The sequence below is a fragment of the Cyprinodon variegatus genome, unplaced genomic scaffold, assembly GCF_000732505.1.
Source record: "Cyprinodon variegatus isolate N-32 unplaced genomic scaffold, C_variegatus-1.0 Scaffold271, whole genome shotgun sequence".
In the NCBI taxonomy this organism is placed as follows: Eukaryota; Metazoa; Chordata; class Actinopteri; order Cyprinodontiformes; family Cyprinodontidae; genus Cyprinodon; species Cyprinodon variegatus.
This window is the reverse complement of record NW_015150724.1, coordinates 67,136-84,349: the sequence shown is the minus strand read 5'-3', so window position 1 is coordinate 84,349 and position 17,214 is coordinate 67,136. Positions and strand designations below refer to the sequence as shown.

The window sequence follows — 17,214 nt, the reverse complement described above, 5'->3', positions numbered from 1 at the left end:
CTTGATGTCTAAGCCAACAAGCTAAGCCATAATTTTTGAACAAATGTTTATTTAAATCAACCCTACTTCGATCCTAGTAGCGTAAATTCAGCAACTTTGTTGAAAAAATCAACCCAACAATTTTTTTTGGTTTCTTTTTTGTAAATGTAGTTTTTATTTTTAATCTTCTTTAGTGATATCATTGTTGCGTTTCAAGTCATCTTTGTTGGACCTCAGGATACTTTCTAAATCCCACTGACTCATTTTGATTTAACCAATAAGAGTAATGCAAAAGCAATGATAACTCAGTCAACACTGGTTAAAAGCAGAATTAAAGAAAATTCAGGTTGACCTTAATCTGAGGATGAACTTCAGTTCTAGAGAGAACTGGCCGCTTCCTTCTTGTTTTTTTTATTTTTATTTTCTTTATTTTCATAATTTTTGTAAAGTTTTAAAGTTAGGAGATTTTAAGGTTATGTGAAAATCCTGAAAATGTTCATCTTTTTCAGTATTTCATCTTCATCTTTATTTGTATTGCGCTTTAAAACAGCTACAGCTAAAAGCAAAGTGATCAACATAGCTAAAAATAATAAAACACAATAATAGAATAAAATACAGCATAAAAATATAAAATAAAAAGACAATAATAAGAATTTGTTGATTTTTAATTCCGAGGAGAATAACATACAGATTCAAGAAAGTCTCAATTACTACAAGTTCTATAAATAATCTCAAACGATTTGGGAGGCTAAAACTGTAATGAACAATTTGTTTATTAGAGCCCCTCAGCTATGTGTCAGTTATTAGTTCCTGGTGCTGATTAAATCTCTTTCCTAAATGAGAACCTGCCTCAGATAAGGGTCTTGTTGTGCTTCCTCTCACCTCAGCTTCTTTGTTCTGCTTCCAGCTTTATGGTTACATGGAAAGTGAGCCCCTCACCCTGCAGCTTTTCATTGGGACGGCAGATGATCGCCTTTTGCGACCGCATGCCTTCTACCAGGTCCATCGGATCACCGGCAAAACCGTCTCCACCGCCAGCCATGAAGTCTTGCAATCCAACACCAAGATTCTGGAGATCCCTCTGCTGCCAGAAAACAACATGAGAGCCATGTGAGTCATTTGAGATGTGTTAATTAATCTTCAGAGTTTTACTGAAGTAAACATCACTTTAAAACACAACTGTTTTGTTGACATTTTTTTTAAACATGGCCAGAAAAAACACAACATTACACAACACTAAAAAGTCCTCTGTCCTTTAGCTCCATGAGGTGAACAGGTGCTAAGGCTGAAACTGTCCATTGCTGACTAATTCTACCTGGCATGTATAAACAGGGGCTGCAAATGTCAGAATACAGACATCCCCCCACCTGGATGAAGTCCTTCCACTATGTTAATGTCACTGTATGAAAATATGACGGCAAGATTAATGTGCAAAAACATTTCTACCCTGGTAACAAGTGTGTCAAAAACAATACAACCATCTATTAAGCTCATATACTGCTCGTTTGTGAGATTGGACAGCTAGGAATGAACATGGGTGTGCGGTATTACATATATCAAAATAATGGCTTGCCACAGTAACACAGAGTCACTTATCCAGTTTCATGATCTAAACATTTCATTATATGATATGATTTAGTTACAAGATGCCAGGTAAACAATTTTAAGTTTAGTTAACCAAGCTTAAAGCCCCCCTACCACAGTAAAATAGAAGCAGAAAATCTGAAAAGGAGCTGTCTTTTGATTGCAAATTACAGTACTTAAAGGGCACTCTAATTATTATAAGTTGTGTGAGAGGAAAACTCTTCTGAGGACAGTTTGGAATCACAAAACAACCAGTCATGAATGTTTTTAGATGTGGGAGGAAGTCAAAGCAGGACTCCACATTGTGTCCAGGTAGTAGCACTTTTCCAGACGCTCCTTTCTCATGGGGCAGTAGGGAATGTTCTTTTTTGGACTTGTTCCCAGAACCCTGTGTTAGGGATAACCCTCTAGATCAGACCTTAAATAAGGTCAGAATTTTGCTCCCCACTATATTTATTGGTAGCATTTTAGAGATTTAAAATACAGAGTTATTTATTGTTTCTTTTTGTTTCACCATGATATTAGTTCCCTCAATTATGTCAAAGAGAGGGAACATAATCCTATGCATTTATAATTGGTTTGACTAAATGCATCCCTTCTTGTTTGTTTAACAATAAGAACATGACTTCTGACTTTCTTTTGCTCTTTAAATGCTCACACTCAGACTGAAAGCGAAGAAGTTAAAGTTTCCCCAGTTTTCCCCTGACAGTCAAACTTAAAGAAAGGCCTTTAACTGTCTCTTTCCACTGAGATGTTTACCAGCTGACTCGATAAGGCAGCCTTCGCCTATCTGCTCTCGTGCCAGCGATAATTTGCTTGCTGTGTGGGATGCAGAAGGTAGCAAAATGTAGTTTTTGACATATTCAGTTTCTCCCCTTTCCTCTTGAAAGAAGTCAGTTTGTGCAGAAAAACTAACTGAACTTGGTGTAACCTTTTACCATAACTTAATATTATAAGCTAGTAGACAATTTCGCAATTGCAGACAGTTTGTGCAAGAATTGTAAGACTGTGCTTTAGGTTTTTCATTCATATTTGAAATTTAACCCCCATTTTAAGCTTTCTTAAGTAAGGGTCAGACATCTGAATAGCTTCCATAGCTGATTTCACCTGGTCATGACAGATTCCTAAATTATGCAAAACTGATAAGGAGAGGTTGCCTTGACTGATTTCAGTTTTCCCTCATTCGTGTTGAATAAACCAAAACCAAAGAAAAAAGAAAACAAGGAATGGTTTAAAACTTGACATTTGCCGTGTTCCAGCAGCACTGCCCAAAAGCCTACCACGTAACACAAATAAAATGCCAAAACATATCCCATTTGTTTTTCCTCCCTTTCACCAGCCGCATTAGTTGTATTTCAATTTATAAATGCCTGCAAAAAAACGTTTCTTTCCGACCAAAAGGAAGGAGAGAAACTTTAGCTCTCTACCTCCCAAATTGTAAAATGAAATAAATAAAGACAGACAGCTTAGGCAATGGTCTGCTGCTGCATGTGGAAATGATTAACAGCAGCTTCTATGCAGAATGAACCAATTCAATAGCCTGAAAGGACAAAGTAGCCCTGGAGACGGATGGATCTTTTTGTGATACTGATGTCTTGTGATAATCACCTCCTCAATGATGCGAGGAGTTTATATTGGATAAAAATATCAATCAATATTTAAACAGTTATGCCCAAATGGTATTCAGTGCGTTAACACAATCAAACAATTGCTTATGCAAAATGCATGGGGGGTTTATTAAGTCATGCAGTATCATTTCAAAGTCAAATATATTTTGTTTGATTGTAGTTTGATGTGATAGAAAAACACATGTAGTGTATCATTCTATAATGGAAGCAAAAGAAGAGTATAAAGGATAATTAGGCCCAAGCAAAAAAATGCTATGCATTTTGGAAAACTATAAGCTGTATATTTCACTCGAAAGCAATTTTCAGTGTGAAACATGGTATTGGCAGCATCATGCTGTGGGGATCGTTTTCTTTTGAGCGATGGCTGGAGTCAAACAGAATAAAAACCTTAAAGCCAGAACTACAGGGGATAGTTTTAAATCAAAGCAGATTTATGAGTTAAAGTCCAAACCCCAATCAAATAAAGATTATCTGTAGCGATATTTCAATGAAACCTTGTAGACTTACATTGATTTACAGTTCCAATTTTAGCAAAAAAAAGTAGGTCTGCAAAGTAACGGTTCCAGAAAAAATAGAAAAAAGATAAATCAAGTATGTTGAAGTTTGTCATTGTAACACAAAATGTAACACTTTGAATGCACACTTTGAAAGAAACAGTTTTAAGAGTGTTATTTACCATAAATTTAATGATACATAAAAAAACTTCCGCATAAAAGAAATCCTATTCAGAACCAGAACATCAGCTCTCTGGTTCCATTCAGAACCAGAAACTCTTCCTCTCTAGGTCTGTTTAGAACCAGAATCTCCTTCTTTCTGGGTCCATTCAGAAACACCTCCTCCTCTCTGGGTCAATTAAGAACCAGAACCTTTTCGTCACTGGGTCCATTCAGAAACAGAACCTGTTCCTCTCTGGGTCCGTTCAGAACCACCTCCTCTTCTTTGTGTTCGTTCAGAACCAGAAAGTCCTCCTTCAAAGCAAAGATGTAATATGTTGTAAGCTTTATGCATCAAAATTTCGTTTTCTATACACTCTGTGTATGCAAAAAGACAATAAAGTTAGTCTAAGTCTAACTAAACCAATAGACTTGTGTTTATATACTGACAGCATTATATATAAATTAATGACTGATCAACTTTTTATTCTTGTCCTTCTTTCCTTATAGAATTGACTGTGCAGGAATCCTCAAGCTACGCAATTCTGACATTGAACTGCGCAAAGGAGAAACAGACATTGGGCGGAAAAATACTCGCGTGAGGTTGGTGTTCCGTGTGCACATCAACCAGCCCAATGGCAGGACGGTGTCGCTGCAGGCTGCTTCAAACCCCATCGAATGCTGTAAGTTTGGGACACACACAAATAGAGACAAGCACAAAATCTTTCCATTCAAGAAAAAAGTGGTATCTATTGTTGCAATGTAATAAAATAAGCCACAATTTTAATACCTACTGGAACTAATTCACTACCTCTGGACCCAATAGGTTTTACACAATCAAAGGAATTCACAAAGGCAAAAGATGTATTGTTCCTGGTGCCAAACACGTGTTACTTTTACCAAATTCACATTTTATGAATGCCCAAGTTATGTGGTAAAAGCAACCCATTAGCACACTTTCCTCAAAGGTCGTTTTCCAGCCGCAGTTTTGGCACGTTTGAATGATTCCATCATAAGAAACTTCTGTTTCTTTGACATTCATTTCTGTGTATACTTATGATGTGATTGGCACCCAAGAATGTAATCAAGTCAAGATGTTTAGACAGAGATGACGTTAACAGAACGTCAAAGTTAATCAGAGCTGGTTTATCGTGGCTGAACAGTAAGGGACCTTTAGCTCTCTAGGAAACTTGTTTTAAAGTAAACTCATAAATTAAATCCACATCTTAGTGATAATAGAGATCCAGTTTTTTTAAGTATCTGGCTGTGAATCATCTCATTGTATTCCAGAGGTTAGAGGTGATCCCAGCTTGCTTCATTTTAAAGAAAACAGAGACAGGTGGTTGGCCACTGGCTGCTTGATGGAAATAATGAAGCAAAGATCTGAGCATGAACGTATTATTCTGAGCCGTTCTGCACCTTTTTTAAAGCAGCAGTTGGCTGAAAACCTCTTAGCAAGAGGTCATGATATCATTGTAATAAATTTGATAAGCTGGTTCTCTTAATGAAAAGCTGGTGTTTTACAGGCCTTGTCCTGGTCATGCTCTTCTCAGAGTAGATAGTGATCAGTAAGTTTGTTCACTTGGACTCAAAATCAGTGTTGAAAGGTGAGTTTGTGTGTGTTTCTGCAGCCCAGCGTTCAGCTCAGGAGCTTCCCTTGGTGGAGAAGCAGAGTGTGGAGAGCTATCCTGCCACTGGTGGCAAAATGATGCTGCTCGGCGGACTCAACTTCCTTCCCGAGTCCAAGGTGGTGTTCGTGGAGAAGGCACAGGGTAAACTGGATGCAAACCTTCACAGACTGTGTTCCTTGCATTTTAATTTCCCTTCCTAATATCTCTTTTAAATGTCTCTACCCTTCTCACTTCCAGTTGTGTTTTTTTTTATTCCCTCTTCCCGTCAAAATAGAGTAAGACTTGCCAGAAAGCAACATGTGGTGTGCATTAGACCACTATATTTTTAACCAAAGCGTATTTACATTCGCTGAAGTTTCCATTGCCTGTTCTTTGGTTCTCGCCACAAGTGAAGGAATGAATCACGACCAGGGCATGTGCAATATCTCTTTTTCTCACTTTTCCTTTCTGCCTTGCTGTTCTGTCTTTACTTACTGCCCTGCTCCTGACAGTTAACCCTCTCACTCATTTTGCCACACACTTGCCATGGTTGCTCGTCGCTGCAACTGCCTAAGAGAGGCGAGTCCTTTTGTTTCTCTGGTTTCTCAATGCCGTGGGTGGAGGGAACGGCAGAAGGAATAATAACCAAGTTTGCATATGATTGACTGATGATCATGAAAAATTGTTTGATTGAGCACAAAATAATCGAATTAAACATGTACTCACTGCCATAATCTCAACTTTAAAGGCTTGAACTATCAAATAAACTTTCCTCAAAGTAACGTCATCATAATAATTTAGGAACTTTTTTTTTTCATGTACAATTTAAATGAATAAACCGTTTATACACAGCTGTCTCTCTAAAAGCCGTACTGAGTTTAACTTTTTATTCATTTTAAATAGTTAAAGGTATGGTTTAATGTTAAAGATATGCCAGCAATACCTGCCTTAGGCAACACTCAAATGAAACCATATTGTTTATGCATCCATCCATCCATCCATCCATCCATCCATCCATCCATCCATCCATCCATCCATCCATCCATCCATCCATCCATCCATCCATCCTAACACGCTTAATCCCAAGTGGGCTTGCGAGGGGTGCTGGTTCCTATCTCCAGCTGTCTACGGGCGATAGGCGGGGTACACCCTGGACAGGTCGCCAGTCCATCGCAGCCATATACTGTAGTTTATTGAAGCTTAATTAGATTTAATTAGTGCTTGTCTTTGGCACTTTCTACAGAACTGGGTAAAATATATTTGGTTTTGTAGCATATACTGTATATTATCCAAACCACTGAAAATCACCAAAGTGTTCCTCAGATAGTCAAAGCAATTGCAAAAAACTAATTCACAATTAAGGAGATGTCCTTCACTAGGAGTGCCTCGTCTGTAGTAATTTAGAAAAACTACACCACCAAAAATCTAAAGATAAAATATTGGAGATTATCTTGTATGCTCCCTCTGATTTTCAAACAATTATTCACACTGTACATGTAGTTAAAAAGTCACAATAATACTCAAAACTGGTAAAAGCAGACTGTCCTTATAAAAGAAGGTAACCTAAACTTGAAAATGAGAAATGAGGATGCAAAGTTGAATTAAAAACATTGCGCAATTTTTATATATCCATTGCACTGAGAGACAGATGTGACTTCATGATCAAGAAGATGTTCAAGAATGAATCAAAAGAGAGAAAGTCAATGGACATGTGGCAGGCACTATTTGTTGCTATTATAAAATGTTTCCTAGAGCACAAGAAATGAAGGCAGAAAAAGTTTCAAACAGCACAGAGGCCTAACATGAATCTGTAAACAAAGATTTGAACTCTATAGAAGAATAAATAAATGCAACACATTTTTGGCCATCTTTTATACATCAGATTTTACTGTTATCTCCTCACCTTTTCAAAAAAAAGACATTGTATTTTTTGGCAAACCTGTAGGCATAAAGCACAATTTTACTATGGCGCAACTAATGATTATTTTTGCTAATCGATGAATTTGTCCATTATTTTTTCAATTAATGAATTGATATAAAGACAACAAATGTTCCTTAAGTAAACTTTTTTACGGAATTAAGTCAGGGGAAACAAAAACTTTTCCACTTGTTATGGTTAGAGCACATTAACAGACCAAAACGTTTTTTTTTTTTATCTTAAATGTCAAACGTTTACATAGTACGGTATTTCTTTTTACAATTTTGGTATAATTACTGCTCTAAGTTGGTCGCTCTGTTAGCTAAAGACATGTTTTAGAGTCTCTATACTCCAGTTAGACATTAATCGATTACTACATTTGTTGTTGTTTATTTCAATGATCATTTAATCACAATTAATCCGATTATTTATTTCAACCCTATACTTTACTATTTCATATTAATATTTTATAGCAGTATTCAGTAAAATTAGGGGCTTTGTTTTCGTCTGAATTACATTTCATACTAGTCAATTGCTGATGCCTGATATCTAGAAGAACAGTGGATGGACACAATATAAAATAATGTGTTTAATATTTTTTGATCTTACTTGTTTAAAGTTTAAAGAGAAAAATGAAAAAAAAAAAAACTATAAAAATTTGATATGTTCTGTTTAAAAGATTAACTGTAAAGACTCTGTGGTTAAGGAAGGGACTGAATGTTGGTAATATGGGGGTCTCCTTCCTCCTGGATTTACTTAGTCATGGATGGAGGATGGGGGAGTCCCTGAAGAAGAAAATTCATACATATATGCCCTCCTGTCTGAGCCCTATGACCCCCTTCTAGGTTGTGTTTCCTGTCTTTCACCCACACTTCTTGCCTCAGCCCTGTTTCCTTCTGTTGTGTTTCCCCCCCTCAATATTCAGTTTTGTGTACCTCTATCCTTGATATCTGCTAAACACATTAGCCAGTGTGGAGTTCTGCTCCAGTGGGAACCTCCCCACTTTGCCTTGCTATTGATATTCTAGCAGTTTGTGTTCGGAGTCCTCTCATTTGAGTGAGAGATCAGAAGAGCAGTTATCTGTTTGCTACTTAGACTGCTTTTATCTAAATTTTAATGACCTACTGCTTGGAGTTAAAAAGCCCATTACGGACTTACTAACACACTCCAAACACACATGTGCACACACGTTCAGTAATGGAAGCTACATATGAGCATGGAAAAGGGCAGAGCATATGGGCTCAAGATAATGCCGCAAATCCAGCCTTAATTTAGGTATTTTATATCAAATAAATCCTATTTGATATAGTTTCACAGAATTATTTCTGTAATTTAAAGTGAGGGTAACACAATGAAAATTATTTAGAAAAAATACCTCAAAATTATAAATTTTCTCTCTGACTTCAGTCTTATTTTCTGCTGGAAAAGTTCATGACTAAATGAGTCTTTGAAAGTTTGCACCACAATGATTATTCCTCTCAGACAGTTACCATTACGCTCAAAGAGACACACGCATTCGAGTGCAGCCAAACGCCTTGGAAGGCATAAAAACCAATCACTGCTTTTGCCACAGTGGTGACAGCCATTACTGCTGCTGCCATCGAAAGTCAGAATGGCTGCTCACTTTCCGAAATTGACTCCAATAAACACCTTCCAAAATGCTCCACAAATCCTAAAGAGCAACAGACGGATTCAGTCTTATTCCAACTTGTGTGAAAAATCCTTTGCAGTGAAAATCATCTAGGTTGAGTCAGAACAAGATCACAGGCAACTTAAAAGCCCATTAGCTCAAATGGGGCGACTATAAATCGTAAATGCTTGCATTTTGTTAAATGCTCCAATTTGAAGTAAGAAAAAAAATTCCATAAAAATTTACAAAATTGGACCATTAACAATTAGTGGTTGAATGAAGAAGTCTAAAATATCCATGAGTATTTCAAGAAAAAATACACTTTATATAAGAATTTGAAAATTCATTAAAGTTATTCAAAACTAGAAATATTAATCACATATTTATGTGCCAAAATAAACTTGAGCTATTTAATTAGAGGCATTCCAATTCTAGAGTGCCCTTCAAAAGTATTTATTTACCACTCAAACTTTGTGAAACACTACAACTGCAAACTTCAATGCACTTAGTTGGGTTTCAGTAATTTAGATGTACACAAAGTATTGCAGTATTGGAGAGTGGTTTAAAAAAGATGCCACTTTTTCTTATACACTTTATAATCAGAAAAGCCTGTGAACATTTTTGTTCCACTCTATTTATTCTGTTACCCTGTTGTAGGGTCAAATCAAGCCAACTCTTTTTATCATGCTCCCCCTATTGTGAAACACAATTGCAGTATTATGCTTTGCAGTGGAGTGCAGGGACAAGGACATTGCGTAAAGCTAATTGAAAAATGGATGTAGCGACATACAGGTCATTCATGGAAGTGACTGCAAAACACAGGTCTGGATAAGAGATTAATCTTCTAGCAGGACAACAATTTTAAAGAAAGGATCTAGAGCTGCAGCAGATCGCAACATTTTCTTGTAAGAGTCAAGGTCCAGAACTTAACCTGATAACTTTGAGAATGCAGTTTTAAAGACAATCTGCTATCAATTATCTAGGCTTTGATTATTTTCCAAAGAATGGGTATTCATTTTAGTTTGTAGACATATTGTGAAGACATTACACAACAAAAGGCAGTTTCAGTAACTGTTAACTAAAAGAAGTCTATGCAGATACACTATATGTTTAGCTTCAGGTCAAGGAGTATGAATTTTTTTTCCAAGACACTGCAAGAAAAAATGTGTCTGTTCAGGAGTTTACAAAACCACCAGATTATTTACCCATCAATACAGCTAAAACCTTCATCTCCTTTTGTGTATGTGTGTGTGTTTTTTTTATTAGGTCTTTCCTACCATACCCCCTGAGACACCCCCAGTATCATATAAACCAAGCTATTCCAACCTCTGCTGCCAAATCTTAATGCAGCTTGAATAATAATTACTTTCTTTTTAAACCTCCCATCCATCCCCACTGCTTCCCGTCATCGCCCACAGGATAAACTGATGCAAACTCTCTGAATTTGATGTATGTGCATGTATTTGCTGGTGTTGTTGCGTACATTGGTACCTGCTCTAGCTGCTAGCCTCCAGGCCTGTTTGTGTTGTTCAGGAGGAAGTGTTTTCAGTGAGTCATACACCAAGGATTCCCCATTGAGGGGTGAAGCGGAAAGCAGCAGATCCCAAGCTCTTGAAAAGAGCGAGAAGGAAGGAAAAAAGGAGGAAAAAGGCAAGGCTTCATTATTCCTGCTGCCCGTTTCCAGGTGCATAAGGAAAGAGAACATAACATGCACCATGTTTTCTCTTACTAAATTTTCTGGTAAATCTTTTGGCAAGTTGATTTGTTTTTTAACAACATGCAGAACATTAGATTATTCTCTGTAATTTAGAAATACTTATTCTATGTTCCATCCATCCTTATCAGTCAATATTTGGTCCTTTTCACTCAATATTTTTCTTAGCGTTTCAGCTCATTTCCAACCACAAATAGAATAAAGATCAAATAAATCAAATAGCCTGATCACCGTTAAACCCAAGAAATCCTCTCCTCAAGTCTTTGCTTTTGCTACAATGTAAGCAATCCTTCGCTCACAAGATTTGTCTTTTTCCTCTCTTTTGGGGATGAAAGGAAATTCTTTTGCCGAGCCGCAGCTTTAGCATTTTGTTCAAGTTTCCATCAGCTTGTGCTTTGTCGAGCTGGATTCAGGTTTTATGGTGTTGCTATTATTTATTTTGTGCCAGTTTATCCAAACCGCTCAACTGGCACTGATAAAGGAAGACATACCTGGCACACCTAATGTGTGGGTTCTGGCCTGCCCTGCTTTCCACAGATGGAATGAGCGCTAGAGGCAGGGAAAATAGAGAGACAGACAGATAAACAGAGCAGCAGAGAGAGAGAGAGAGAGAGATGGGGAAAGCCTACTCTCTGACTCAGAGGGGAGGGGAGGGAATTCCCTGGTGAGCTGGATGGATTTTAAATCTGTTGGATTGGAGTGTTGCCTGCAGCTCCGGAGTGCCACACGGCCTGGTCTGCAGCAAAGAAAAGACTGGCCCTCAGCATGTCTTCTGATAGTTTATTTTGTAGAATTTGGAAATCATAATTCCTGCTGGAAAAATTGTTAGAGTTCATATAAAGGCTGTTTACACCTGAATTAAGCAGCTAGCACAGGCAAGTCTAAACACCAGATGAACTGGTTGAGGTATTGTACATCTGGTATGTCTAGACTCTGCTTTGGCATCATCATCTGACTGGGCTGACCAGAGCATGATTTATGATGCTAATTTTGGACTAATACTTGGTAAACACTGCCTTTTGTTATATCTAAACACTGGGTCTTGCATGAATGTTGTCCTGGGTAACCACCCTGCTTCATAATAGTGGCCAAACGAAACGAGACAAGATTTTAACCTAGTTTTAGAATTAGTGTAAAAGGATACACATATAAGATGCATACAAAAACATATTTTAATATGTTTTTCATGGAGAAAAAAAAAATGGAATTAACATGAACATTGTTGCATTTAAATGATAAAAACCACCCTAAATGCAATTGATCTTTAAGATTTCCTAGGCTACATTAGTAGTAATGATATTTCTTCAGCTGTTTTATGGGAGATGCAATTTTTAATAAGGTATTTTTTAAGAAAAAAACAATTAGTTATAAAGGTTACGTCTAGTCTGTAAAAATGTTGTGGAGCACTAACCAGCTTTCAAGCTGAACAAGTTCAAAGCTGATACTATGAATACTATAAAACATTCAGCATTTCCTTTGTATGTGCAGTACCGACCAGATAAACTGATATAAGCCCAGTCTCTTTTGTAGTCAGGTAAAATCACCACACCTGTCTTATTAATAATAACTGAACTTTATTGATCTCACATTGGAGAAATTTGTCTCTGCATTTAACCTATGTCCTTGGGGAGCAGTGGGCTGCCATTGTTCGGTGCCCTGGGAGCACTCAGTAACCCAGATTGAGGCTTTGGGGATCAAACCAGGTACTTGCAACATTCTCATAGCACAAGTGCACTGCTCTAACCCTCTAGGCCAACACTCCCATCCCAAAAAAACAAAAAATAATACACTTACCCAAACTGAGTTCCTGACTATAAATCCATCATATATTTACTGTCAGGTCCCTGTTGCTACTGATGCCTCAGGATGTGAAGCATACTTTTATTTTCCTGGTTTCACAGTTTTTTTTTACAATGCCTCTGGTGTTCAGGAGGAGATTCCAGCTGTATCTCTGGAATCAGTCACTGGAGAATCCGTCTAGTCTCCTGGCTTCACTTTTCCACGGGCAGCAAGGTGACTGCCGTGAGAGTGTGTGCAAAATTACTGAAGCATTTTAATTCAAGGCAGCAGCAGGGGCAGTAGAAAGGTAATAAAATGGAAAATAAACTCAAGATATGTAAACAGGAAAGTGGGGGGATGCTTCTTAAAATCCAAGCTGGAAGAAAAAGATAGCTGCAAAATACATCATAAGAAAAACTCCCCAATTAGGCATGTGAATCATATTTTCCATCCTCAAAATAACCTGAACTGAACTCTCTTCAGTCACAGAAGGCTGCCATGTACAAAACGCTGCTTTTTAAAAAGCAATTTCACCTCTGGCTGTCGAAAACCGTAAGTTCACTGTAAGGGTAAATATATCACCAGTCAGTTGTCGGGCCTTCTGAAGCAATGAGTCAGAACATATGTCTGAAATATTTATCTGGAATATAATGATATATTTTTCATTTCAACCAGATGGAGCTCATTGACCTCCCCTTGATCATTATCAAGACTTTAATCAAAGAAAAAAGGACAAACAAGATTTGTTTGAGTGAGCTTAACTATAACAGTGTTGCCAGATTGTGACCAACTACACAACCTGGATGAGGTGTTATTAGGAGATAAAGCCAAAGAGCCAAAGTTGACACAGCCTTTGCAAAGTCTAATTGCTCTAAGAATCATTGTATTGTCAGAGTTGTCTGGTGTTAGTCTTTGTGGATCTCATTTGATCAAGTGAGTCACCTATCCTCAAGTGAGTCACCTATCCCTGAGCATTATACCTTGAATAAGAGAGCACACATCCACCTATTTGTCTTTTAAAATCAACCCTTAGTTTTCCAACAAAACTCCCATCAAGGATACTGTTCTGTGCTCGGCAGCTATTGTTCCGTGCTTCGCCACCTCCTATAATCTAAGTTGAAAGCCAGAACAAAGGTAAAGGATATTGTGGTTGTATGTTTGCATGTGTCTGCATCTGTTTGTGCACATTGAACGTGGGTGGAGGTTGGTTGCATGAGGAGGTGTTGTCGGGAACAGAAGCATTTTGCAGATGTTGCAGGGAAGAAGGAGAAAACGGAAAGTCCTGTGGTTATCAGTCGTACGCCGATCTCTGACGGTAAGCCACAAGTAGCCTCCATCTCCATCCGACCACAGCATTGTTGAATTTCTTGGTTTGATTGAGAAAACATTAAACTTTGCTTGAGCAAAGTGATTTAGAGACGCAGATGGAGAGGGCAAATATGAAGAGGGAGGTGGAAAGATTAAGTCTTTGAAAAACATGTTTACTGCTGGAGCTTCACTTTGACGTTGTAGTCTAAGGTTTCCCTCTTGGAGAGTCTCCCAGAGCGTAGGTGGGCGAGATTCCCTCTTGGTTCCTCTAGACGTAACATGAGGAATGCTCATCTCTGTCTGCCTCTCTCTGTTGTTATGACCTTCCCTGTGTCTGTGCTCGCTCTAATTGGCCTGCTCCAATCATTTCAGCTTCACAGCAGTACGTGTGCCTCTTTTCACCTGCTACATGCAAGATGTCTGTTAACTCCACAGTCATCTTACCAGCATGATTCTGCATGTGCATCTTCCTCACAGAGAGGCATACTTTTCCATATGGAGATCTAGTTTCATCAAGTTTCGCAACAGGAAGCCCTTATCTAATCTGTGCACTGTCTGTTTTTGTCGTCTACTGTGTTTAATATGGCCGTTTTGGAAAGCTCTATCAACTGACTTTTTTTTTTTCTCTCAGAACAATAAAGTTGACCACCCGCCCCCACTACCACATCTCAGCAATAAAGATCTAAGTTTGACTGCAGTCCTTTAGCTTCACACTCATGCAATTATTTGAAAAACACAAGCCTCTTTAAAGAGAGAAAACCTCTTGGATCTTGCCGGCTAAGTTAGTCCTTTGATATAAGTAGTTTGGAAATTGCCATTAAACAATTTTTTTTTTCTGTTTCTTATGAAAGGTTTAGCATTTCCTCTTGATCTATAGCTCTCTCTATTCTGCTACTAACATATAGCAGGAGAGCTGCAGAAACCATGGTGTTACCTCATATAGTGTTGCTTACACAAAGGCTGCACTGTCTTCCTGCCACTTCTGACAGATGTAATGACTCATTGGTTCTGAAAAAAAGAAAAAAAAAATTGCAATATGGCCATTCCTGATTGCCCCAGCAGAACCCGAGTCTGCTCACGAAAGGTGTGGCATGAAATCCCAGGGAAAACGCAAAGAATGTGAGCTGAACCTTTACAGGCTTGCAGCAGCTGCAGTAGCTCACAGGGATCTTTGAGTACATGGCAGCAAGGGAAACCTTTTTACATCAAGTGGATATAAAAAAAAAAAGGGAGAGTGGGAAAGGCTGCCAGTTTTGCAGAAAAGAAATAAAACAAATGAACCAGGGTTCTTTACTGGCATCAAACACCTAATAGGAAAGCATAAACTGGGAACAAAAGCTTCCTATGGACTTACTGTACAGAAGCAAGTTACTCTTGGTTATCTTTTTCTTAATAAAGACAACCACTGATTTCCCCCCACCCTTAACAGAATTGGCAGTTTAACATGGTAGAGGAGTTTCAGTATCCCCTATGATCCTATGCCTGCTTTGTCTGTGGCTTCCACCTTAGATAGGATCTGCCATGGAAAATTGGCCTGAAGAGAAGGGTCAGCCAGAAGTAATTAGAAGACGTAAGTGATTTGTAGACAGCTGAAAGTTGGAAACCTAGGGAGGATTATGTAGACTGATGCATCTTACTTCTTTCTTTTTGCTTTCAGTCATCTATGCAAATATAACTCATTTAGAGCCCCAAAATGTTACATACTCTTTCTTAAAAAGTCCTGTATTTGCTTTTGTTTTGTTTGTCTTTAATTGAAAACATTAGCTGTTTTTTTGTCATCATCGTTCGTTATTAAGAGCCAATCTGAAGGTTCTGAAGAGCTACTTGGGGTTCCCAGAGCTGGATGCAGACCTCTGATCTAGGACAAATCAATGAGCATTCCCATAGACATCGAGTGTGACGTCTGAATTCTTCTTCAGTCATTTACATCCACAACATAATCTCAGATAAGATTGATGGATAGATGTACAGACAGATAAATCCTTAAGTTACTGAGATTATTGAATTACTTAAATTACTGAGATTATTGAATTTATTGAATTGCAACTTGTAGATTTTGAAATTTACCAAATATTCCGGGGCCTACGGTTAAAGACACTACCATTGTTTTCCTGACTTTCTCCTGCAAGTCTCAGCCACCTATTGCCTTCTTTTATCATATGGCATAGATGTTATCATAATCTCTTTGGTGTCTGTGTCAACAGATGGGCACCATTTGTGGGAGACAGAAGCCAAGGTTGACAAGGACACTGTCAAATCTGTAAGTACCCATTATTTATATAAAATGCCTGTCGCTTCAGTCCTCTCTTCCCCCTGAGACTTACTCCTTTCTTTGGTCTCCTCCTCATTTGTCCCACTTAATGATGTAACCTTTGCTAAGGCATTACAAAGTAAAAAACACAGACCACACTGATTAGTCGATGCAATCCTGAATGGAATTTTCACAAAATCACTGTACCATCCTTGAGGTAAACATGTTCTCTTGTGGTGTTGCATAAAAACATGACACGGGCAGAAACACGCTCAAATACAAGCACAAACGCCAATGGTGCCCTGAGTGCATAGCTAGACGTTTAGTTCATAGTGAAGTGTTGCGGTGAGCTGGGCTTAAACACCTCATCTGTGCCTGTGAGCGTGCAGCCAGAAGCAAATCACACCCCTGTTTCTACCTGGTGCTTGTCGTGAAGGTTGTAATGAGAAAATAAACCAGTGCACTCATTTTCACTGACGTACAGTCACACACTCAGATTGTGTTAATATAAAAGTGACCAAAAGGGAATTGTCGACAGAGGGAATGAAGTAAATGTTGTTCTTCGTGTCACTGAGAGCTTCTTTAGCTCTGGAGTTCATTAAGATTTCATCGGTTAGTTAGGTCTGCTTTCAGAGCGGAGAGCCAAGGAGGGTTGTGGAAAACTAGTTTCCTTGGGCATTATGATAGCATGCTTTTAATTGCTGATGTCTTTCATCTGTGGTCTGTCTCTATAAACCGACTGAGGGGCCTTATGCTTTCAAACGGCTAAAACAAATGGACTTTTAACCAGACGCTGGTGCTTCAGCATTTAGTGTCACTTGTGCTATGTGCTAGGGTTGTCACGATACTAAACTCCTCAACTCGATACCGATACCAAGGAAAATATTCGATACTCGATACCATTTTCGATACCACAAGGATAAAAACAAAGACTCCAAAATTCTACAGAAATATTTTCATTAATAAATAAAATGGAATAAATAAATACAATAAACAATAAGAACAATATTTTGAGGTTTATGCTGTGCACAATATTAAGCAAGCTTGATAAAAAACTTATAGAATTAAAATCAAGTGTTCCTTCCTTGGCTATGTTTTGCACACATAACAATGACGCTAGCCAAACCGGTTAAGAAACAAAAATAATTCTCAGCAGCTGC

The 17,214-nt window shown here is 38.1% G+C and overlaps 1 protein-coding gene across 1 annotated transcript in view; it reads left to right on the top strand.

Annotated features, from left to right (window-relative positions):
* Nucleotides 1–17,214, top strand: part of LOC107089923 (nuclear factor of activated T-cells, cytoplasmic 1-like) — a 43,966-nt gene that overhangs the window by 15,592 nt on the left and 11,160 nt on the right. The window contains exons 4-7 of the mRNA XM_015382986.1: nt 887–1,089; nt 4,355–4,527; nt 5,476–5,616; nt 16,008–16,063. Of these exons, the coding sequence (XP_015238472.1) occupies nt 887–1,089; nt 4,355–4,527; nt 5,476–5,616; nt 16,008–16,063 (573 nt within the window). The remainder of the gene's footprint in view (nt 1–886; nt 1,090–4,354; nt 4,528–5,475; nt 5,617–16,007; nt 16,064–17,214) is intronic.